Source organism: Sardina pilchardus, chromosome 1 (assembly GCF_963854185.1).
Source record: "Sardina pilchardus chromosome 1, fSarPil1.1, whole genome shotgun sequence".
In the NCBI taxonomy this organism is placed as follows: Eukaryota; Metazoa; Chordata; class Actinopteri; order Clupeiformes; family Clupeidae; genus Sardina; species Sardina pilchardus.
This window is the reverse complement of record NC_084994.1, coordinates 34,259,167-34,284,166: the sequence shown is the minus strand read 5'-3', so window position 1 is coordinate 34,284,166 and position 25,000 is coordinate 34,259,167. Positions and strand designations below refer to the sequence as shown.

Below are 25,000 nucleotides of genomic sequence, written 5' to 3'. Positions count from 1 at the left end.
TCCCAGACGCTGTGAGTCGAAGCGAATAGCGAATGTTCCTCATGGAAACGAGTACTATATACTTCTCCCTCAAATTGCTCCCCCGAAAAAACACATCCTCTCCTCTCCTCTCGCCGTGCCTTGACAAAGCCAAAGCTTGTTTATGTTTGCTTGGCAGAATGCGTTCACTCATAAGCACACTGTAAATATCGCCAGCCATTAAAAGCCAATCAGCGGACAATCAGGATCCATCAGCGTTTGTTTATGCCCCCTAGGACCTGTCACGATGGCACGCTGGCATACCGCGTTAAGCCGACGTGGCACCCCAGCGATGTTGGCATATGTTCGCCACCCCCCCCCCCCCCCCACCCCCTCACCCCCTCAATACCCATGCTGATGCCAAGTGTGTGCCTGCTGTCCATCTCTTAGCAGTGTGCAAAGCTAAGGGCTTCAACCACCAAAGCCTCTGAGATTGATTTCTGACACGGGTCATTCTGTCTTGGAGCAGGCAAGCAGGAAAAGTACCAATGTCTCTGTCAAGGGCAGCCATCTTTCTTTTTCTGAAGAAAGTTTTTTTTTTTAAAAAAAAAAGGGCAAAAAAAATGTCATCCAGTGGCGACACGGAAACGGATTCAAACAGAGACTGCTGCGAGTCTGTGCGGAGCGCGATTTAATTTTTTAACGGCGTCTTTTATGTGCTTTTCTTGTTTTACAGGTCGACGGATTACGGGACGACTTACGAGAAACTCAACGACAAAGTCGGAGTGAAGACTGTCCTCAGCTACCTGTACGTGTGCCCGACCAACAAGAGGAAGGTGAGACTCCACCGCATTGTTGCTTTGCACACCTGTCCTTGTCAGAAGATGAAAAGAAGAAGCTAAAAAGAGCAAGAGCAAGCGAGAGAGAGAGAAAGAGAGAGAGAGAGAGAGAGAGAGAGAGAGAGAGAGAGATTTCTGTATATTTCTGTTCAGTATACACATATACATATACTGTATGCAGCATATATCATGACTGACCACTGACATCATCAGTGACCTTCAGCTAAATACCCTCTCCTCTCTGCCTAACCCTTTCGAGATGAGAGAGAGAGAGAGAGAGAGAGAGAGAGAGAGAGAGAGAGAGAGAGAGAGAGAGAGAGAGAGAGAGAGAGAGAGAGAGAGAGAGAGAGAGAGAGAGAGAGAGAGAGAGAGGGGATAAAAAAAAAAACGGTTCTCAGATGAATTGCACTCCGAGGTTAGTAGTAGGTGGGCTTATTCTCTCGGGCAAGAGTTGACGGCGAAATGAAACCCTTTTGTCTCCCCGGCGTTCAAAGGTGTTTTGTAATCCGCCGCGGTGCCTCCAGGAGGTTAATGAGACCGGGCCGGAGACAGAAGCTCGGCGGCCCTGGCAGCGAGCCCGACATTTCGGGGGCAGATAATGCCTCTTTGCCTCCTTCGCTCTCCCCGGTTCCCACAATAGCCCCAGGCCTCTGGTGCCACTACTGTCTGCAAAACGCCGGAGCCTCGGCAGAACAAAAAGAAAAAAAGCCAACGCACTCCCTATCTATCAGGAGGGTTGTTTCGAGCCCTTTTGTGTCGTTAGGTTGCTGAGGATCACGCACAAAAGAGGAGTACTCTTTTTTTTTTTTGTTCTTTTTTACTCACTCGTTTTTTTGCCGTGTCATCGTTTCTTTGAGCGTTGATCTCCAGCTCATTTTGAAACAAGGAGCGCCTGTGCCGATCTCTCTCGGCGTGTCTTCGGGGGCCGTCGCGCTGAAAAAAACGCAACAAAAGACCCTGTCGCTGCACTGTAGATGGCATGCATTGAAATTCATCTCGAGGAAACTTTTTTTTGCGTTTCGTTGTTTATCTTAGTTTCACGTTACAGATTTTTTTTCGAGCGCAGGCGGACGATGATATAATGGCTCGGCCCATGCCGAAACGCTCTCGGATTTTGAAAGGTGTCTTATCTTGTTTCGAGACTTTTATATCACCCTTTTTTAAAGGTGAAGTCAGGTCCAGGGGCAGCTTCACCCAACCACTGCTTCTCTGTGAAGTAAAAGCGGAGCTCATTTAAAAGCACTCTCTCGGTGAACTCGCTCCCCTTGTAAATCAGTCTCCCTCCTGCCTCGAAGAGGGATTTTGTGGGCTCTCTCGTTTTTTTTTGAGTGCGAATGGCACCCGGGCTCTTTGTTATCATCCATCAACGGCGTCGTGCCACTTTGTTGTGTTTGTCCAGGCCTCGCCGCGCAGTTCTAAGGTCGTGCCATGCCAGCACTTTTTTTCCAGCCGGCGGACCTCAACAACGCTTGACCTCGGTAGCCTTTAACGCTATCTCGTTAGTGCAATTCGCTTTCGTAACAGAGGGATGAGTTGTGTTGTGCGGAGGTTTTTTATGTTATCCTCCCCCTGTTTTTTTTTTTTTTTTGTTATATATGTGCTGGTCTCCATCTTGATAGCCAGTTTTGGTGCCTCTTACACGACCCTCCTACTTCCTTCCCTCCCTCTCTCCCTCTCTCCCTTCCTCTCTCCCTCCCTCCCTCTTTCCCTCCACTCAACATTATGGTGAATCATCCCCAAATGCATGTCATTGGCCAAAAGTAAGGAGTGGCATATTGAAGACGAAAATTGGCTTAATCAATGCTTCAGGATACAGTATGTGCGTGTGTGCATGTGTGCATGTGTGTGTGTGTGTGTGTGTGTATGTGTGCTTGTGTGTGTGTGTGTGTGTGCGTGTGTGTGTGTGTGCGTGTGTGTGTGTGTCTGTGTGTGTGTGTGTGCGTATCTTGAGGCACAAACATCAGGAGATGGATGAAGATAGATGGGTTTGTGTTTGCAGAGGCACCTCTTTGACCAGGAGGGGGGGGTGGGGAGGGGAAAGGGGGGGGGGGCGGGGGGGGCTGCGTCTAACCTTTAGCTCAGCGGCAGCCTCAGGTTTGAATGATCGTTGTGACATTTCTCTCCTGGCATTCCTAACGAGACGCCTGACGCGAATCCCAATATCGCCGAGCGCCCGCCCGCCCGCCAACAAATCCCACAGTCCTTCACTGGCGCTCTCGCACGTGAATGCAGGACTTCTCTGCACCAGCAAACGGCTGAGATAGGGAGGGAGGGAGGGAGGGAAGGAGGGAAGGAACGAGTGAGGGAGGATAGGAGGGAAGGAAGGAGGGAGGGAGGGAGGGAGAGAGGGAAGGAGCGAGTGAGGGAGGGAGAGAGGGAAGGAGCGAGTGGGGAAGGGGAGGATAGGAGGGAAGGAGGGAGGGAGGGGGAGAGGGAAGGAGGGAGGCTATTTGTATCTCGTCCGCAGCGCATGGCTACTGATAGGCTGCAATTGATCCAGACTGACATGATTAATTTGCTGGAGGAGCCGTCGCCCTCCTATTGTTTACGCCATGCTTGATAGCTTCACCAGGGGGATGGAGGGGAGGAGGGTGGTGATGGTGGTGGTGGTGTTTAGGGTGGTGGTGTTTAGGGTGGTTCTCACAAATTCTCACAGAAAACCTCCCCCCCTCCTGCCTCTTCCCCCTCCTCCTGTATGCTGAATACAGATTAATGCTCCCTAACTACCCCACATACCATTAACACCCCCCCCCCCCCCCCACACACACACACACACACACACACACCGTGCTCCTGATGCTGATAAGGACCCAGAGGTTATCCCTCAACCCCACCTGCACCCAGCATCCACTCAGTCACACACACACACACACACACACACACACTCGACGCCCTCGGGCTCCGTTCTCCTCTCCGACGCCCACCTCAGATCGATTTCTCCCTAAGCATCCACTCACTGCCGTCTGTTGGGAGAGGACACATTTGTTTACGAGTGTCACGGGCGCAACGCTAGAGGAAAACTTAATTACTTGCCAATTTGTCTTCTTGGCCTCACTTGCACGCTCTCTCTCTTTCTCTCTCTCTCTCTCTCTCAATCTCTCTCTATCTCTCTCTCTCCATCTCTAAAGGGTTAGGCAGAGAAGAGAGGATATTTAGTTAAAGGTCACTGATGATGTCAGTGGTCAGTCATGATAGATGCATGTATGTATAGTATATGTGTATGTATACTGAACAGAAATATACATGATGAAATAAGATGTATTCTATGCGTACAAGAGGCTTATTTGTTTACAAATTGATCGATCAAAATGATCGATTGATAGCAGTGGGCATTTCAGTTCACAGACAACCACTCTGGTCTGGTGGGTATTCAATCAGATATTCAGTCAACATGGCAATTGCACAGTCTCTTAAAACTTGTGAACTCTGTGGCATTCAGTGGCATTCACCAAGCTGCACATTTCAGAGGGGGCTTTTCTATTTTTTATTTATTTCAGTTCAAGGGAAATGGGTGCCGTAATCTTGCTTTTTCATCGAAATCTTTTGATACGTCACCTGGTGAAAGTGAAACGCTTGCTAACACAGATCTGAACAATTTGTGAACAACATTAGAAAAGCTCTCTGAGAGCGCAGACCTCTGCCAAGTGCCTCCTGGGCACAGACGAGGATCCGTATTACTCCCAAAATTGAATTGTTTCTTCCTTGGGTCATTTCAGACCTCTCCTGAAAATTTCATCGAAATCCGTCCTCAAGTTTTTGAGTTATCTTGCTAACAAACAAACAAACAAACAAACAAACAAACAAACCCAGATTAAAACATAACCTCCTTGGCGGAGGTAATAATATGCCTTTTTTTTGTGTACAGAACAAATCACATCTTTTAATTAATGAGAAATGGAAGTGAATTAAAAAAAAAATTATGTTGTTGTTCAGCATCAATGCACATGTACCGTACATACTTAAAAGACCATTAGATGTGTGAGATGATACAGACAAACAGAAAGGCTTTTTTTGGTGTACAAAACATCACATCTTTTAATTCATGGGAAATGGGAGTGAATAAAAAAAAATGTATGTTGTTGTTCAGCATCAATGCATATGTACCGTACATATTTAAAAGATCATTACAGTAGATGATATATAGACCGACAGAAAGGGCAGCATTATGTTCCACCTCTCAGTGTTAGCAAAAAAACATAATGACATCTCGGTGGATTTGAAGATGACCTGTTCATGCATTCAGACAGCCAAGCTGTTATCTCAGGTGGAGAGGCATTCACAACGCGCACAACAACAACAAAGCCAACTGTTGAGGGGGCTTCATTGTGTGATGCTGTGCGCTGACTGGCTGTGCTGTTTCTATTGTAAACAAGCGTCTCCTTTCCCCGATAGCTCTGCTTTGCTCTCCGAAAACATAAATGTAATTTTCTGGGCGGCAGGTGGGGAACAAGTATTATTATTATTTTTTTTTTTTTTACTTTTTCTTTCTCCGACACAGACCAAAACGATGTGGGTTAGCCTATACTTCAGAGCCTGCCCCACTTTAAATCATTCATGGTAGCGTTTGCTAAAAATTGGCTCGTGGCTCCCCAGTGGTCCTCTATTCCAGTGCAGAGTGTTAGCTCAAGTGCGGGCATGGAGACTTTTAAAAAATATGTCATGTACCACGACTCGGCACAGGCCCCGCGATTGGATCAGTGAGCATTTTAAAGTTGAGTACTTTGGACAGAACTCAGTCCTATACCGCAGGTGTAGTGAGAACCTATGTTGAAGGAAAGAAAAACAAAAAAATATGATGTTGTGCCCCTTGACAAGTTCTTGCTCCTACAGCAGGTGTTGATAGTGCCGTGCTTCAAATCTCTCGTCTCTGGAATCAAACCCGGGGAATTGATGTGGCTGCGAGACAGAGGGAATGTTGTGCACCTTTCACCTTTTCGGTGAAGAAACAGTCATTGTGTTTGTGCAAGAAAATGGTCTCTCTGCGGCGAAGGCCGGCGAGACAATGAAAGGGGAACAGGACAGGAGAGAGGAGAGAGGAACGAAAATGACCTCATCGTCTCAATGTCATAACAACGAGAGAAAGCCCACAGACACCTAGTGTGAAGGACCTCTGGCCCGAATCTGTATTAGAGCTCGAAAAACAGATGTCTCTGTGGACACAGGTGTGTACCAGGACAGACCTGGACGCGCGGGAGAGAGAGAATGACCTAGTCGGCAGGTGAAGTGTAATTTTCTGTCTCTAAATGAATGTTGTCGTGTAATGTGCGGTAATGGAAAGTGATTACACCTTTAAAACTATAAATTACCAACGACAAGCCCCCCCCCCCCCCACACACACACACCCCATAAGAAGGCACACTCGCGTAGAGAGACCTCAGCCGTCCACTTTACGCCGGTAATAAATGGCAAAAACCAGAGAACCTTGGCCAAAAGAAAATGAAATGAAACAGAAGAGTTCGGAGAGAGAGAGAGAGAGAGAGAGAGAGAGAGAGAGAGAGAGAGAGAGAGAGAGAGCAGGGGAGAGGGAGGAGGGGAAAGGAGCTTGGCGAGGAATCTAGAGCCTGTTTATTGGCTCCTAATGAAAAACAATTTATCTAAATCACCACCAGGGAGGATTCGCAGTTAGAGCTGTGGAGGGAAGGGGTGGTATTTCTGTCAGTGACAAATGCGCTGCTGTTTTTCCAATTCAAATCCGGTTGAGGGGAGAAAAGACTGGCGCGGCGCGGTGCGGTGTGGGCTTGGGCGCCCACGGCAACAAACTCTCTCTCTCGCCAGCGCTCGCCACCGTCACCGACTCGTCTGCGAACGAACGGGCGAGCGAAAAACCCCGCCACCCGACTGCGACGCCCACTCCTCCAGACGATGGGTCCCTGTCGTTTGATTATTATTAAAGCCAGGTGTCTCTTGCAGCCTGTGGCAGATTAGAGATGAGATGGCCGCGAGGACGCGTATTCTCTCTTCCCACAGAAGCAGATGAAGTGCATATAATAGGAATAGTTAGCGGAAGAAGGTGGTGGTGCTGGTGGGGGCGGTTTTGAGAGGCAGGCAGCCGTACTGCATTGGTCACTTTTGAACAGTATAAGGCTGATGGTATGCATTGAATGAATGAATGAATGCATGAATGAATGAATGAATAGATGGATGGATAAATGAATGAGTAGATGGATTGATGAATGAATGAATATATTAATTAATAGGTGGCTGAATGAACAAACAGAAGAATGGATGAATGAATGAATGAATAGATGGATGGATGAATGAATGAACAGATGAATGGATGGATGAATGAATGGACGAACAGAAGAATGGATGGACGAATGGATGAACAGATGAATAAATAGATGGATGGATGGATGACAATATTAATTAATAGGTGGACAAATGAATTAACAAACAAAGGAATAGATGAATGAATGAATGAATGAGTGAATAGATGGATGGATAGATGGATGAATGGATGAACAGATGGATGAATAGATGGATGAATAGATGGATGGATGGATGAATAGATGGATGGATGCATGAACAGATGAATGAATGAATGAGTGATTGAATGAATGAGTGATTGGATGGATGGATGAAGGGGGAAAAACAGAAATGCAGTACCATGAAAGTAATGAACCTCAATGAAAATGTCACTTGCTGTGTTTACATGAGACGAAATATCACATGATGACATACATAAACATCAGGCAGCAGACATGAAAATCAGTTCTGTCTCTATCGGGTTTAAAGCTGCCAAATAAACACTGCTGTATGGATGCCATTTATTTTCTCTCACTCTACCTTTCTCTCTCTCTGTATCTCACTCTCTTTTTATCTCTCTTTCTTCCTCTCTCTCTGTATCTCTCTCTCTCTCTCTCTTCATTGCCATCAGCTCTCCTCTTTTTACACGGGCTTGTAAAGCCAGCTGTTTCCAATAACACGCTCCTCATAGCGCATTTGCGGATGTAATCCGCCAGGATCTGACTTTTTAATGTCGCGTTTTAAATGCAAAGACTCGTCGTCTGTGCCACGGAGGATGCGATTAGTTAGCGCTATACACGTTGTGGAAACCCTTGTGATGAGACTATCGACAACGCCCCCCCTCCCCCCCCCACTTCTCAATTCCAGAGGACACTCTGAGCGAATTGGAGTGGCCTTCCATTTCACACGAGAGACCCATCTGCTTTGCTTCTGCCCTTCGCCATCTGGGAGACGGACCTCGAGTTTAGCCCTCAAATTTGATCACAATTACCTGCGCTGTGCTTCCTGCTAAAGAGGGGGGTAGGGGAGGGGGGGGGGGGGGGGGGGGTAGGGGGGCTCTACTGAGCTTACAGGTGTTCAGCAGCATCAGGAGGGAGTGAAGGGAGGGGAGATTGTGACAGTAGGGATTGTTTTGGTGGTGGTGGCTGTTGGTGATTGTTGTGGTGGTGGTGGTGGCTGTTGGTGGTTGTTGTGGTGGTGGTGGCTGTTGGTGGTTGTGGCTGTGGTTGTGGTGGTGGTGGTGGTGGTGATTGCCACCACCACCTCTCTCTCTGACTCTCTCTCTCTCTCTCTCTCTCTCTCTCTCTCTCTCTCTCTCTCTCTCTCTCTCTCTCTCTCTCTCTCTCTCTCTCTCTCTCCCACTCACTTCCTGTCAGCCTCTCCACTCTCTTATCCCCTAAATAAAGACAAAATCTACTTAAAAAACAGACTGAATTCCACAGTCCTTCTGTGTTAGGCTAAGTTCTGAACCCCCACACCCCCCGTGGTTCAGCGAGGAAATTTCACAGTGTTTTTTGGAAAGAGAGCGCCCTTGGCTCATCTCATTAAAAAAGCGAGAGTGTTATCCTGAAAAGGTGATGTTGTTGCGGGGGACAGACACCGAGCTCTGCGTGAACTCGTTGCACAAGCCTCCCCCCTAAAACCATGGAAACAATAGCAGACTTTTTTTTGCGGATGTGTTTGGAGGCTAATGGTTGGAATGAAAAAAAAAAAAAAAAGCCAAACCTGATTTGCTTCCCCCCTCTGTTTTCTAAAGCGCTTTGTTATTTCTCTCAAGCACTTCAATGACCTCTTATTCTGATCCCTTCTTCTTTCTCTCTCCCCCTCTCTCTCTCTCCCTCTCCCACTCTCTCCCTCTCTCCCTCCCTCTCCATCCCTCTCTCCCTCCCTCTCTCTCTCCCTCTCCCTCTCTCTCTTCCTCTCCCCCTCTCTCTCTCTCTCTCTCCCTCTCTCATCTCCGTGGGTATTCTAGATAATGGTGTTGACCGATCCGGAGTTTGAGAGCAGCGTGCTCATCAGCGCGGACGAGGGGGCCAGCTACCAGAAGTACCGCTTGAGCTTCTACCTCCTGAGCCTGCTCTTCCACCCCGCGCAGGAGGACTGGGCCTTGGCCTACAGCCACGAGCAGAAGGTGAGAGACCCCCCCCCCCCCTGGAATGAATGAATAGATGGATGAATTGATGGATGGATGGATGAATGAATAGATGGATGAATAGATGGATGAATAGATGGATGGATGGATGAATGAATAGATGGATGAATAGATGGATGAATAGATGAATAGATGGATGGATGGATGGATGAATAGATGGATGTAGTACCGGTGCCGGACACATAGATTAGCCTCCTTTCAATTAAGACCTCTTACTCACACACTCACTCACTTATCTGCTTACTTACTTTTACACTCACACACACACACACACACACACAGACACACACAGACACACACACACACACACACACACCTCGCAGGAGGACTGGGCCTTGGCCTACAGCCACGAGCAGAAGGTGAGAGACCACCCTCGTGGCACCACCGCCACACACACAGATTAGCCTCCTTTCAATTAAGACCTCTTACTCAACTCACACACTCACAGACTTACTTGCTTACTCACTTACACACACACACCCACACACACACACACACACACACACACACACACTCGCCTCCTCAAAGGTCTTCTCCTGGCACGGAATGTAAAGACCATCGAGTGTCTCTGAGTGGAGCCCCAGTGGATGGAACTTTGTTTGGTATAATGAGGTGTACAACACAGTTTTTTTTTTTTTTTTGGAGCAGTAAACTTTTGTTAAATGCATTTTCTTTTCTAAAAATGTCTAAAAGAAGAAGAAAAACAGAACACAATGTGATGTATACCGTATCATGTCATAACTTAATATGCCAGTGCTCGGTTGAATGGCACTTGGACTCCAACGACAATGTTCTGTTGAATGTAGACTTGAAAAGACGTCTCAGGAGGGAAAAAAAGAAGCAAGCTCCTCACAGGTGATTGATTCCTTTTCTGAGGTTGAAGAACATTCGCTCTCATGTTCACTGAACATTTAAACAACACCAGCCAATTTCCGTGGGTCACTTCAAGTACAAAAAGTTCCCCGGCACTAAAGACTGAATCGCTAAGCAGTAGCATTGCGGCATTAAGTTAACATAAGCCAACAAGAAAGGCACGTCGAGCCCCTTTTCTTCGTATCAAGTCCCTTTAAAGAAAATCCACACGCTTGCCCCTTGAAGTCCTTGTCTGTCCATATCAGGCCTGTCATGGAGTTGCATCATGCACTTGTGACTTCAGCCGCTTGGCTTTGTGCGTTTGAGTGACAGCTGGGGCCGACCTTTAGCGCATCCCTTATGCCCCCTCTCCCCTCTAGTGCCCGCCCCTCCCCCCACGTACGACCTTTGCCCCCTAGCGGCTGGAGGGCATCCAAGAGCGGCGGCGGTTGGCGTTTGGCGGTGGGCAGCGGGTGCAGTTTCTGCACGCTGGTCACACCCCACCTGGCAAAGTGACGGTCCCTCCCCCCCCCCCCAACCCTCTGCCTGTCACAGAGATGGATGGACAGACGACTGGTGGTGTGTGTGTGTGTGTGTGTGTGTTTGTGTGAGTGAGAATGAGCGTGTCTGTGTGTGTGTGTGTGTGTGAGAGAGAGAGAAACAGAGAGAGTGTCTGTGTGTGTGTGTGTGTGTGTGTGTGTGTGTGTGTGTGTGTGTGTGTGTGTGTGTGTGTGTGTGTGACCTCTTGTCAGGGATGCTTCACAGGAGCTTTTGATACCCTTTCCAACCTCCCTGCCACCGGCACCTCCCCACTATCCTTGCTCCCGGCACCGAGAAGAAACCACCTAGGAGACCGAGCTGATACTGTCATGTGGAAGTGTGTGTGTGTGTGTGTGTGTGTGTGGAGAAAGAGAGAGTCACTTGTAAGGCCTCCGTGGGGAGTCTCCCCTGACAACAAGCTGCCCGACAATCCATTATAGGACCTAAGCCGGCGCTGAGGCGAGCTTTGTGGCCGGTGGCTCTGTCGACTCTGCCCTGGAGGATTTCACCGTCTGGTTAAAGATCCGCCGGGAATAGGACCTCTCCTTACGAAGAGCACGGAGACTCTTCCTATAATATTCCCTTTTTTAAAAAAATATTTTAATATTATAGTATTTCAGAATTGCAGTCATTATGCTGTAGACTTATAAACGAGGGAGAGTCGACGATACGGAATGCGATGGGGAGGACATTAAAGTTATGGAAAGTGCGGGCGAACCGAAATTGAGTCAGACAAAGCACAGTTATGATAAATGTATGCTCTTTATTTCCCTATGTCTGCCTGTACTCTCTCTTTCCCTCTCTCTTTCCCTCTCTCTCTCTCTCTGTCTCTCTGTGCATTTTGAACAAATTTGGTTGCTGAGCAACGCTGTGAGGTAAGTCGTGACTTGCCATCTAGGTGCTGGTATGATCTTTAGTCTAGCGGAGTGGGCAGATTTCGCCCCCCCCTGAGTTCCTCCTGAAAAATCCTAAAACAACCGAAAAACGAGTTTTAATTGCACCCCGTGTAATTCTGTGACATTATTTCAAAACCAAGTAAATTCACAGCCGTCAGCTCAAAAGAGCTATATCACCCCAAAGTCAAACAAACAAAAAGAGCATTAGCTCACTGTAATAATGGCTTTGGAGAACAATCCTCTGACAGGAGGAAGTTAGAACAAACAAACAAACAAATATTAGCTCCCTAAAATGATAACAAAACATGTTCAACAAGTATACACAGCACTCACTGGCGTGGGGTGTGTCTATGCCGCTTTTATATGCCCCTTCGACACCACCACAAAAGGCTCACCCTCCCCAGGTTCCTCATTTGTCTGCTCCCTGCCTGTCTCTCTCTCTCTCTCTCTCTCTCTCTCTCTCTCTCCCTCATTCTACTCCTTTTCTCCGCTCCGAGCGGCCCGGCCCTACCCTACCCTACCCTATCCAGGTCAGAGCGTGTCTGGAGGAATCCGCCGTTATTTCGAGCGATGAATCACACGGGGGTGACCTCGCGTCACCCCGGCCCAGCCTTGTGCCGTGTTTGTGGACGCTCGGCAGCAGCGAGGTGTCATCACTCATTTGCTTCACCGACCCCGCCCGCCCGAGCTGTAGCTCTCGGACCCCGATTGCAATGCTACGTTACAGCAAGACCATGGCAGCAGCAGCCACGCCAACGGGAGGGTGCAGCAGCTGGGTAGTAATAGCTCGGACAGTTGTCAAGGAAATGGAGATAAGACAGAAATAGAAGATAAGACAGAAAAACCAAGTGTGTGTGTGTGTGTGTGTGTGTGTGTGTGTGTGTGGGGGGGTGTGTGTGTGTGGGTGTGTGTGTGTGTGTGTGTGTACTGTAGATGTGAAACTGATTAACCCTTGTATTGTGTTAGAAAGCTGTTTACACCTGTGGTGTTAGCGGGTCCATTTGGACCCATGATTTTAAAATGCTTGAAAATGCCTAAAATCACCAGTTTTCTTCAAATGTTGTTTTTCAGCTAATTGCTGGCTTAGTATGTATTCATATAAATGGAATGAATTGTGAATTGTTTTTAGTTGGCTCCACAGACACAGTATTTTAAAATATACTACTCGTTTTTGATTGCAAAAACTGTTTAAATTCACTAAATATATATATATTTTTTATAGAATGAGTAACAATAAACTGTAAATGTGTTATAAACTAATATTAGAGTACACCTACCAAAACAATTTTTTATTTTTTATTTTTTTATTTAAAATTATTAACAATAGTGACATCTTTGGTGTTTCGGGTCAAAACGGACCCGCATAGATAAATGGTAGGATAAAGACAACAAGTAAATTTTTTTCCATAAAACCAACTTTTATTTAACCATACCAACTAACCAAACAATTTAACCATAAGCTGAACATTGAAAATAATATGGTGTTAGTGCAGGTATGCGTTCTGAATTATCCATAATCTAAACACAGGAAACAATGTGTTGACATAAACCATAATTTGAACTGTGTGTGTGTGTGTGTGTGTGTGTGTGTGTGTGTGTGTGTGTGTGTGTGTGTGTGTGTGTGTGTATGTGTGTGTGTGTGTGTGTCTGTGCATGTGTGTGTGCGTGTGTGTGTGTGTGTGTGTGTGTGTGTGTGTGTGTGTTCAAATGCATGAATCACAGTATTTGATGGCTACTGTGTGCTCCTTGCAAATGAATTTCTTGCATGTGTGGCAAGTTGTGTTGGATTTCCTGTCCTTGTTGGCGGGGCAGGACTGGCACCTCTTTCTCTTCCCCCTGGAATCTCCTCCCTGGTTCTCATCAGAGGATGATGGTGTGGGTGTTGGCTGAAGCTCTCTCACCAAACGAACAGACGCTTCGGTTCGGGGCAGCCGCTCTCGTCTTGCGATGAAGGGAGACACCAGAGACTTGCCCAACTCCTGCAGAAAAAGCCTCCTCTTGAAAGATTTTTCTCCATTCCATCCTGGATCTATTTCAGTCCACACCACAAATGCGTTGTATGCAGACACATCCAGTATGTTGTAAAACACAACCATAGGCCACCTTTTTGTCCCCCGCTTGCATGTGTACGTGCCTGTGACCTTGTCCAGGTTGTCAACGCCGCCTTTGTTCTTATTGTAGTCCAGAATTATGTCTGGCTTCTTGTCCTCCCTACTGCTCACACCAGCATCCCTGTGGAGAGTGGACATCAGTAGTACATTTTTGTTTTTTTTGGGACAGTAGGAGACAATTGTGGAACTTTCTGTGAATGCGAACTTTGATGAGAGAGGAGCCCTGTCTTTTGTTCCTAGAAGAGCTAGGGGAAGCTCAGGTTTGTTCTTTCTGACTGTTCCCACCATCGTCAGCTTCCTCTTTAGAAGCTCTTGCGCGAGGTCATAGGAAGTGAAAAAATTATCACAGGTTATGTTGTGCCCCCGAAGGCCCTTGGTCATGTCCAGGACGACCCGCTTGCCTTGGTTCTTCTCTGGCATTCCGCTGGCAGGTTTTCCGGTATATATTTGCATATTCCATGCATAGGCCGTTCTTGCATCACATGCCGCCCATATTTTGATACCATATTTTCCAGGCTTGTTTGGCATGTACTGCCTGAAGGGACACCGGCCTCTGAAAGGGACTAGCCGTTCATCCACTGTCACCTCTGGCCCAGGATTGTACACAAAGGGTAAATTTTCCACCCATTTGTCCCAAACCTCCCTGATGGGAGCAAGCTTATCATTCTCACGACGAGCAACTCTTGTCTCCCTGTTGTCAAAACGTAGCACTCTTGATAATACATGAAAGGCTTGGAGCGACATTGTGGCACGAAAAATAGGGCGTCCTGACTCACTATCCCATAAACTGGCCGTAGCTTCATTACAGGATCTGTATACCCCCGCAAGAAGCAACAGTCCCATGTAGGCATCGAGCTGTGTTTTGTCCATCTCTGTCCAGCTATCACCAAACACTCTTCTCCCTTCCATGTTGGTCATCTCAAGAAGGATATTCTGAATAGGTCTTGGAAAGAACAGTTCAAACGCTGACTTGATGTCTTGGGCGTGTGCCACAGCATATCTAGTAGGCCCTGGAGTCATTCTGATGATGTTCTCTGTCGGTGCCCTGGATTGGGTTTGAAGAGGGCTTGATAACCATGAAATGTCCCCTTTTTTTGACATGAAAACCTCTCTTTGATCTTCTGTGACATCTGGGTCCTCCTCATCAGATGTTTGGTCTTGTTCAGGGTCATACTGAACGTCATCCTCCTCCTCAGACACATCCTCCTCAGCTTCACTTTGCCCTCTATCCTCAGGATCCCCATCATCATCAAAGATATGATCCAGCGCCTGATGAACAGTATACCTTTTGCGCATGTTGACTGATGCTCCTACAGCATTCAACTGATAATATCCCACCCAAACCCTCTTTATATGTGCCAATGTTTATAAACAATGTATCAATATGCTGCGAGAAAATTTGAGTTCACGTGGGGGGTGGACTGATGCTCCTACATAATTCAACTGATAATATCCCACCCAAACCCTCTATGTGCCAATGTTTATAAACAATGTATCAATATGCTGCGAGAAAGTTTGAGTTCACGTGGGGGGTGGTGTGTGTGTGCACCTGTATGTGTGTGTTTCTGTGGGTCTCTGTTTGTGCCTGTGCATGTGAAAGAGGCCTGTGTGTGTGTGTGTGTGTGTGTGCGCGCGCAGTGTGTGTGTGTGTGTGTGTGTGCGCGCGCGCAGTGTGTGTGTGTGTGTGTGTGTGCGCGCGCGCAGTGTGTGTGTGTGTGTGCGCGCGCGCAGTGTGTGTGTGTGTGTGTGTGTGTGCGCGTGCGCAGTGTGTGTGTGTGTGTGTGTGCGTGTATGTGTGTGTGTGTGTGTGTGTGTGTATGTGTGTGTGTGTGTGTGTGTGTGTGTGCGTGCGTGTGTGTGTGTGTGTGTGTGTGTGTGTGGGCCATAACTGTGCACATTGGGCCATAAATGATCCTCAGAGCAACCCATAGCCTTTAAGTGATGCATACAACAGCCAGTATTCTCTGCCGGGTCATTTTGGACCCGTAACACCACAGAAGTAACTTTTTTTTTTTGAGACCTTTAGAATTTACTAAAATTGTGAAAATTGATTTTGCTGCATTTAAATAGGTGTGTCTGAGGATTAGATGAAGCCTCATTCCAGGACAAAAAAGGAAAGTGTGCTTTTTACACAGTTAAACTTGAAAACGGGTCAATTTTGACCCTAACACAACAGAAGGGTTAAGAGACACACTGCACATTTTTCTGATGCCATCCTATTGTTTCTCCTATTGAGTGACATTCAAATGAGTCGACGGTCATATTCAAATTTGCAGTGGTCACTTAATGTTGATTATGACCTTAGGGTGACATCAGAAACATTTGCAGCCGTCTCATAATGTTGAATACGACCGTCAACTCGTTTGAGTGTCACCCAAGAACCGTAGGGTGACATCAGAAAATAATGTGCAGTGGTCTCTATTTTTTTCCAGAGCAACAAGTTCATTATTTTAACAAACACCTGAAAGGGTAGTATTGGCACCATGTTCAATTAAGCATAGCGTTGAAAGGATTTTTTCAATATATACTGTACATGACAAAGTTGGGATGCTGTGTGAATATATATATATATATATATATATATGGTATGAGACAGGATAGTGTCTCAAGAGACCTTGCTTCATGTATCGTTTTAATTGACTGGCAATTAGAGTAAGTTGACTGGGAGGCTCTGACGAGACAGAGACAGCCTCAGATGTGGAAAAGGAGCCTCGGGTCACAGGAGCTATTCATGGGTGAAATAGTCAAGACATGTTAAATAGATAGAGAGGCGCCGCCGCAGATAACGGAGCCCTTTTTCCTGCTCCTCTGTTCGCTTTTTTAATGTCTTCGCCGTTTTGGTTTGAGCTGCTTGTCTGAGATTGAGGTTTGCCATCTCCATGGAGACATTGAGCAACAAGAAACACCATGCTGCAGACTTCAGGGGGGGGGGGGGGGGGGGTATCAACTATTGACCGTGATTTTCATAAAGGAGTATGGACTAAATGTTCCCGTAAAAAAGGGCCTTTGATGATAACCGTACACAAGGTCATCCATGTAGGACATGTTTATTCGTTTGTGTCTGTTTGTTCTGTTCTTTTCACTTTTTTTGTGTTCCCTTAACCCTGTTGTCCTCAAATCTTACCGACATTCTTTATCCTTGGGGTCAATTTGACCCCAGCTAATTAAACTCTAAATAACTCTAAATGATCATTATTATACAAAGATAGATAGATGGATATATTGATATATACTTTCTTTATACAGTATATACAATATACATAATATAGGTAGATAGATAGATAGATAGATCGATGAAGAGAGCGACAATCTGGTAGACAATAGCCCCGTTTACATGGACACTTCTATTCCGATTAGAAACGGAAAAAACAGCTCAATCGGAATAAAAATTGTCATATAAACACCTCAATCGGAATGAAAATCCTGATCCGATCAGAATTGTGATCGGAATAGAAGAGGTGGTGTAGTCCATTCCTATTCCGAATGAACGCTCATGTATACGGTCATTCGGATTGACCGTAATATCTTCCCAATGAAAAGTAGCAAACAACGGCTATTCCGATCAAAGATTCTAAAGCGCTTACAGACGTCTGATCGGAATAGAATGTAGCCCATGTAAACAGACGGCGCAAAAATGTTCAATCGGAATAGTTTAATCGGAATGACAAAAAACTGTCCATGTAAACGTGGCTAATATCTAAATCGATTGATTGCCAAGAACAATGCATACATGTGTACTATTTTTCCACCATACCTGTACCTTTGTAGTGAAATACACACTCATCCAGCTTTAGTGGAGGTTCATCTACAGTGGCTGTTTAGCCTCTATGTGTGTATACTATGCGCCATACTACTCCACGAGGCGCACGTGTCAGAACCTGTCTGAAATCGTTCCGCGTGAGTGACAGCAGCCGGTTACTCTGGAGCCGTCCTGCGTGGCCTGATTGATCAAGCTCCCGCCAATTTACTGCCGCCGCATCCATCTTACGCCCCATGTGACTAACATAACTTTGTTCCCCACCACGTCAACGCACAGCACACACACACACACACACAAACACACACACATATATACACATGCACACACACACACACACACACACACACACACACACATATATACACATGTACACACACACACACACACACACACACTGACACTCTCTCTCACACACACACACTCACACACACACACACGAAATGAAAAGCCAATAATGTGTCTGTCAGGGCCACCCTCCCTTCTCATCGACTGCGCTGCACGCGTGGCAACACCTGTCGAGTCCTCATATGGAAAATGTCAACACGCAACGCTCCCCATTCATCAGACGGGCCCACTGCAGAGTACTCCCCGACGGGCGAGACTTAGACGAGATGGTTTTAAACGACCGCATCCCATTCCCCCCCCCCCTTCATTTCGACCGCGCGCTCGCTATTAATTTGCGAGATGCCGGGCTTATGCCGCATGGCAGGTTTTATTTTTTTATTTCGTTTTTTTTTTTGTGCGGTCATAACGACGGGAAGAGGGGATTGGCCCGTAATCAGACTTTTTAGTGAAGCGGGAGACGGAAAGACGGTGGCTTTCGACACGTCAGTTTTTTAGACAGCTCGGGAAGTTTTTGTGTGTCTGGCCTCGCTTGTGTATAGCGCGTGGCACTCGTGGACATGTTTTCTTAAATATTCACTGCGGAATTTTTGATTGACGTTCGAGACGAGGAGCTCTTTCTCCTCTCTCGCGCACTCTCTCTCTCACACACTCTGTCTCTCTATCTCTCTCACACTGTCTCTATCTTTGTCTATCTCTCACATTCACTCTCTTTATCTCTCACTCACATGCTGTCTCTCTTTCTCTCTCTCTCTCTCTCTCTCACACACACACCCTCTCTCTCTCTCTCACTCTCTCTCTCTCTGTCTCTTTTATCTTTCAGGCCAATCACTGCAGCAGCCATATAATGAAACAATGGAAATCTTTAACAGACGGCTCTATCTGCTACAACATTGAATGTCAATGCTTACAACGGTTGCAATCATGCAAAACTTGGGAAGGCATTCTCGCTCGTTATTTCAAAAGCAAAAAGGCGTCCCCATGTGTCAAATTGCCACTGGTGTTGTTCAGTCCTGATTGGGCTACAGAGACAGCCCCGTGGTGCAGAAAATCACACATTTGAAATCCTCCGGTTGATAGTTAGCTTGTTGGAGAGGGACATCATGTTTGGTTCAACCGCCTTTAGTGTACCCGAACGGGCCAAATCATGTGAACATTTGACAGGCTCGCATGGCTGATTGACCGTGACTTGTCTGCCAGATTGATTCGCGAACCAACGGCAAACGTACCGTATGCAAATATCCAGAGAAACGTCTGCAATCGCTGTCCGTCGCAAACGGAAGACGAGACTCGCTTCGTTTTATTGGTTCCCAGGGGGACAGACACTCAAGAGAGTCTCTGATGTGATGATGGGTGCCCTCGTCTTACAGAAAGGCACTTGTGAAGGGGCGGGGTGGGGCGGGGTGTTGTGGGGTGTGTGTGTGTGTGTGTGTGGAAGTGTCAGATAGACGAGAGTCCCGTGGTGTTTGAACAATTACCGGCGCATAGCTTGGACGCAGTGGGTGGGGAAGGGTGTGTGTGTGTGTGTGTGTGTGTGTGTGTGTGTGTGTGTGTGTGTGTGTGTGTGTGTATGGGGGGGTCGTTTTCTGATTTGATTTTGTGTGCGGCGTTCAGGATGAAATACCATGAGGGAACAGAGTGAGTGAATCAGAGGGAAGAGTTATGAGCCAGCCTGAGAGGACTGGCCACGCATTAAAGCAGATGGAGGAGACGGGAGCTTTTTTTGGACACCGTGCAACAGTCGCTATATGTTGTTTCTGTTGACAAAACAGCAGATGGAGCAAGCTTACAGCTAAGTGTTTAGTGTGAGGGTATCACACACACACACACACACACACAAAAGAGCATTCATAAAAGATAGAAAGACAAAAAGAAGATTTTCTTTTTCTTTTCTGTTGACACAATGCTTTGTTTGTATCATTATTCATTCAATTGGTAAAATGAAAAATAAATAAATAAAATCGCACACAACATGTCTGTCAACACCTCTTCTATCCGTTTGAGTTGGTATGGACTTGACTTTAATATACCCTTGTGACTTTGTTGAATTCTATCGGAGTTGAGTGGTGCTGTTTGTGAATTCAGACCTGTCTCCATAGGCTGTGATATTTCCCCTCTGTAGAGTAACCTTTTACATGCTCTCTATTTTTTTTTTTCAAACTTGGCCACAGATCTTAAAGGTGGGAGCTGCCAGTTACCCTATGTCCTTGTACATAACAACTGTCAGATCTCTCTCCCTCTCCCTTCCTCTTTCTCTCTCACTCTGTCTCTCTCTCCTTTCCTTTTTCTCTCTCCCTGAATGGACCGCTAAAAGAGGGATACATAACCTAAGAGATAAATTAGATGAGAGATGTAATCAAGTCAAATTGGTAAATGATAAAATAGTGTAGTATTTTGTGCAGGATGCTACCTTATTGAACATGCCACACATTGACCTCAGCAACCGCACATTTTGGCCTGTGTCTGGTCACCCAGACCACTACAGCCACACGTCCTAACGACAGACACCTAGAGTCTTTTAGACAATAAGCGTTTCTTTTTTTTGTTCAGTGACACCCCCCTCGATCTTTGTATGCTGATGATATCGTATTATTTATAAACAAGTCTGCCCCATCCATTCCTCATATTGTGTCTACCATGTCAGTGGTCATCCAGTTTATAGGATAAATCAGAGCAAAACATATTTTGTCTATCCCTAAATTTTGTCTGTCTATACCTCTTTGTAGTCCTGCACCTATTGTCATTTCATTCAAATATTTTCAATGACCCCCCCCCCCCCCCCCACACACACACACACACACACACACACACACACACACACACTCTCCCTCCTCCCGGAGATTATTCTGTCTCACCATTTGAAATGTGACAGAGTAAACAAAACCCATTTGAACTTTTTGCTTACGTCCGTGTGCTAAGCCTGCGCTGACGACGACCTGACACATTCCAATTTGTTCCTCCTTTATGTCATTCTTTCTGTTTTACGTTTCTCTCTCTCTCCCACTCTCTCTTTTGCTTTCTGTACGTGACTGTCTGTTCCTGCTCGTGAAGACAAGGCTGACATTTACTTTTTCAAAGCCGGGATCGGCTGCATGTCACTCCGTGTCCACCCGGTGTGTCTTCGGGGGTTGTGGAGAAATGAGGAATTTTTTGACAGGTTTTCCAGGTACAAGGGTGGGGTACGGTGGTGGGGTACGGTGGAAGGGTGGGTGGGTGGGGATCACTCGATACATGTGCCAGTAATTTGACTTCTCTCTCTGGCCTGAAGTACGACAGAAACACACTCACACTCACACACACACACACACACACACATGCAGGGGAAGGCAAGGAGGTGATTGCACATAACAGCAAGGGTCAGAGAGAAGAGTGGGCAAAGGGAGGAGTCGATGTGTATTTATCTGTGTTTGAAGTTGCAGACAAGGAGTATTGGTTTCTCTTTAATCTCTGTGGGACAGACGGGATTGCCTTAGCTGCAGAAAGCCATCCTGGCAGACAAAGACGCCTGAGTCCCTGTTCGAGTTTAGTTACCTACGTGTCAATTACGGTTTTTGGTCAGCAGTTTTTTTTTTTTTTTTTTTTTTCAGTGAAGCAGACCCATTGGAAAGGATTGCAGGTGACAAGAAGTTGTGTTTTGTTGTAGTGTGGTGCACAACTTAAGGCTGGCTTACATTGCACGATTTTGGTCTGTTTTAACAGTCGCCGACTACTTTTCCAAAATCGGGCGGAAATCTTGCCAGTTGTACTAGAATCCCGGCGCGCTCCTGTCATCTAAATCGTTTAGTGTAAGGTGCCAATCTTAGCGGTTTTAAGTCCGTCGGAGTCGGTCTTTTTCTAGTTTTGCCGTTACGACAATATCAAACATGTTTGATATTATCGTAAGTCTTTTCAGTCGTGGGTCATGCAAATAGTGACGTGAACATTAAAAACCAATAGTGACCTCGGTCGACGAACACGAAAACGGAAGGGGCAAAATAGGCGACAGCTGTCGGCTGTATGATTATTTGTTATTTCCTTTCTTATAATTTATTAGTCGGCTATTCTACGTGACGGAACAACTCTACATCTGTTAGTGATGTCACACTATCAAACAATGCTGCAGAAACACGAAAAAAATACTTTGATATGAGTAGCCTATCATGTGAGTTCCTGTTGATGATGACGTATAGCCTAGTGCACGATGGAAATAATTTGAAGGAATCTAGCAGCAGTCTTGTAAATAGTGACCACAGTCTTTGCAAAATCCTAATCTGAGACTGGCCTGTGACTAGTCTGTGACTAAAAACTCAATGAATTGTCTTTAGATGTGAGAGGGTCTGAGACTCTAGTCTTTTTGGAAAAGATTTTCCAAATCTTTGCAAAGTCTGGCAATGTAAGGTAGGCTTTAAGCCTACCTTACACTGACAAGATTTGGGAAAGATAGTAGTCTTTTTGAGTAAAGCTTGAGTGAGGGGCATTTGTTAAAAGACTAATCTTTCACAAATCTTTTCCAAATCTTGTCAGTGTAAGGTGGGCTTTAGCCTCTGACCACCTGAACATCTTCACAAGAGCACTAGAAACCTATATCTTACCAGTGACTTTTGAGTCAGCGTTTGAGATGGTTGAGTCTGTCTGAGGAGGCGTTAGTCAGTGTGGAAGCAATCTTATCACCTAGCAACACTGGCAAGAAAACAAACCTTAGCTTTGCATTTTTTACTTGGGAAGGACTGTGATATCAAATCCAAAAGAAACTAAAAATATCTAGCTATGGCAAAAAGTTAATAAAAGCTGATTAAACATTTTATTTTTTTTCCCCTGTGGAATCATTCATATGTTAAAGAACACAATTAATCTTTCAGGCTTTTTTTTTACAAAATCCTTCACCGTGTTGGTGTAGGCTCTGTTGACATTATAAAAAGTAATAGACAGCGGAGAAACACTGTAACATTATCCTTTAGTGTTTTAGTACTAAGAAAAAAAAAGCTGCAAAGTACAACTTGACTTCACTTTGACACTGCATGCATGGGATGTAAAATATTAAAAAGCCTTCTACTTGCTTGGTAGTCAGCGCACAATAAATCATGTTGGACAGCCCTTAAGCTTGATATCAGAGTGGAGAATCCTCAACAGCGCAAGCATCACCACTTCACCCAAAATCATCCACATTGTGTGCCCTGGGGTGCGTGGGGTGTAGAGTAGACTGTACTGAGTACTGTATTTCTAGTGTCTCAAACATACAGTTTAGACACAGAATAAGGTGTTTTGTTTTGCACCGTAATAGCACGTAGCATGTCAATTGAATGTGAAGCAGAGCCTTTATCATTAGAACTGATAGCGATTAGCATGACTCGGGAGCCACCGGACTAGATGTTGTTTGTTGTGGGGAAGCAATACAGTAAGTATAAGTATATATACTTTTTTGATCCCGTGAGGGAAATTCGGTCTCTGCCTTTATCACAATTCATGAATTGTGAAAACACACAGCACGCAGCGAATACACAGTGAGGTGAAGCACACACTAACTCAGAGCAGTGAGCTGCCTGCTCAACAGTGGTGCTCGGGGAGCAGTGAAGGGGTTAGGTGCCTTGCTCAAGGGTTACAAGCTTGAAGCCCTAACCAGTAGGCCACAGCTGCCCCATCTCAACACATTCAAATGATCTCTATAGTTCCAATAACACATTAAACAGATGTGTATTGACATTTGAAATGGGTTGGTTAGATAGACAGACATAGGGAAGTGGATGAGGAATAGTGAGAATCAGATGCTTGCAGATACAGTATATGCATATACAGTACACACCAGGATGCAAAGTGTTAGCATATATTGCTAGCATTAAACATGATGTATACAAAATAATATGATACAAAACATACGCGGTGGTGTATTATGATGGTTCAAAGATAGGTACTGAGTGGCTGCATTGAAGCTATTGGCTTGTAGAGCAGCATGGTGGCTATATGCGGCGTGCCAATCGAGTTACTATCAACATGCCTGGACAACATTTCACAGCATTTCCATTTCAAAAAGGTCTCGGCGAAACACAGCGCACAGTAATTGGGTCCACATCCTTTTGGTTTTTAATGCGTTTCCTGCTGCTCGGTAGAACCCCCGAGGTAAACTCGTCTGGGCCGGGTTTGGAGTGGGTCCACCTCTCCGGCGCACTCATCCCCCCCCCCCCCCCCCCCCACACACACACACACACACTCCCGCCCCGCCCCGCCGTGTCACATTAGGAGTGGTTTCAGGACAACAAAAGTCATTTACTAATTGGGGTGTGAAATCGCAGGGATTTCAAACCATTAGGAAATGCCATAGCACAAAGAAGGGAAGGATCAAAGATTTATAGTTTAAAGAAGTGCTGTGCTGCCAGTAAGGAGAAGGAGAAGGAAAAAAAACCCTGGATGTAATTTTCATCACTTCTTTCTCCACTGCACCCCCACCCCCACCCTCGACTAACCACCTCCTCCAATGCTGTTCTTTTCCTCCCTCTCTCACTGCCCCCCCCCTCGACTAACCACCTCCTCCTCTTTTCCTCCCTCTCTCCCTACATCCTTCCTCCTTCTTCTGCCTCACACATCCCCCCACTGGCCCCTCAACCATTCCCTCTAATGATGGTGACTGGCCCAGAACATCATAAATCTCAGCCCCTCTAGTGAAAGTAACTGTCTCATCAACAGGGTGCCCGCGCTAGTCAAACCGCCGGTGCCAGGGCTCGGCGTTGCCCCGCGGGTTCGTGTTCGAATGCAATCTGCCCCTCCCTCTACCTAGTGCCTCTTCATCATATGCACGTTTCTTAACGATAGCCTCGACGCTCGCTCGTGTGTGTGTGTGTGTGTGCCCATGTGGGTTAGCGCTGGCGTTGTTGTTGTCTCTGCTGGTCGCCGAGAGTTAGTTCGATTAGCCGCGGCGCATGACGGATGGTGACGAGCGAGCCGAGCTGACAGGGCTCCTTTCGACGCCCTGCCTTAATTCGGTTTGCCTCGCGCCAAGAGGCCCGCGTTTTCCACGAAACGTAGCAACAGGACCCGTTTTTTTTTCCCTACCAATTTTCGACCGATGCAGGTGTCACCTTGGTGACGGGAATAAGGTTACTGGGGAAGAGAGCTTCCTGTCAGCGGAGTCAGCAGTGCTCGGAATGTCTTTAACATTTAGCCGCGCTCGTCAAATTCCGGCCATAAAACGCCTGTAGTATTAGAGTCGAGAAAAGCCTTTGTAATATTAGCGCCGCTCTCTTAGCGTAAGCTCTTTTTGCCTCACTTTTTTTTTTTTTTTGTCAGCTTTCAAAACTTCTCGTACATCGAATCGAACCAGTTTCCTTGATAAG

General features: G+C 46.2%; 1 protein-coding gene across 1 annotated transcript in view; it reads left to right on the top strand.

Annotated features, from left to right (window-relative positions):
- sorcs3a (sortilin related VPS10 domain containing receptor 3a) overlaps nucleotides 1-25,000 on the top strand; it is a 239,572-nt gene that overhangs the window by 115,255 nt on the left and 99,317 nt on the right. Inside the window, exons 3-4 of the mRNA XM_062534116.1 lie at nucleotides 695-794; nucleotides 9,016-9,174. Coding sequence (XP_062390100.1) covers nucleotides 695-794; nucleotides 9,016-9,174 — 259 coding nt within the window. The remainder of the gene's footprint in view (nucleotides 1-694; nucleotides 795-9,015; nucleotides 9,175-25,000) is intronic.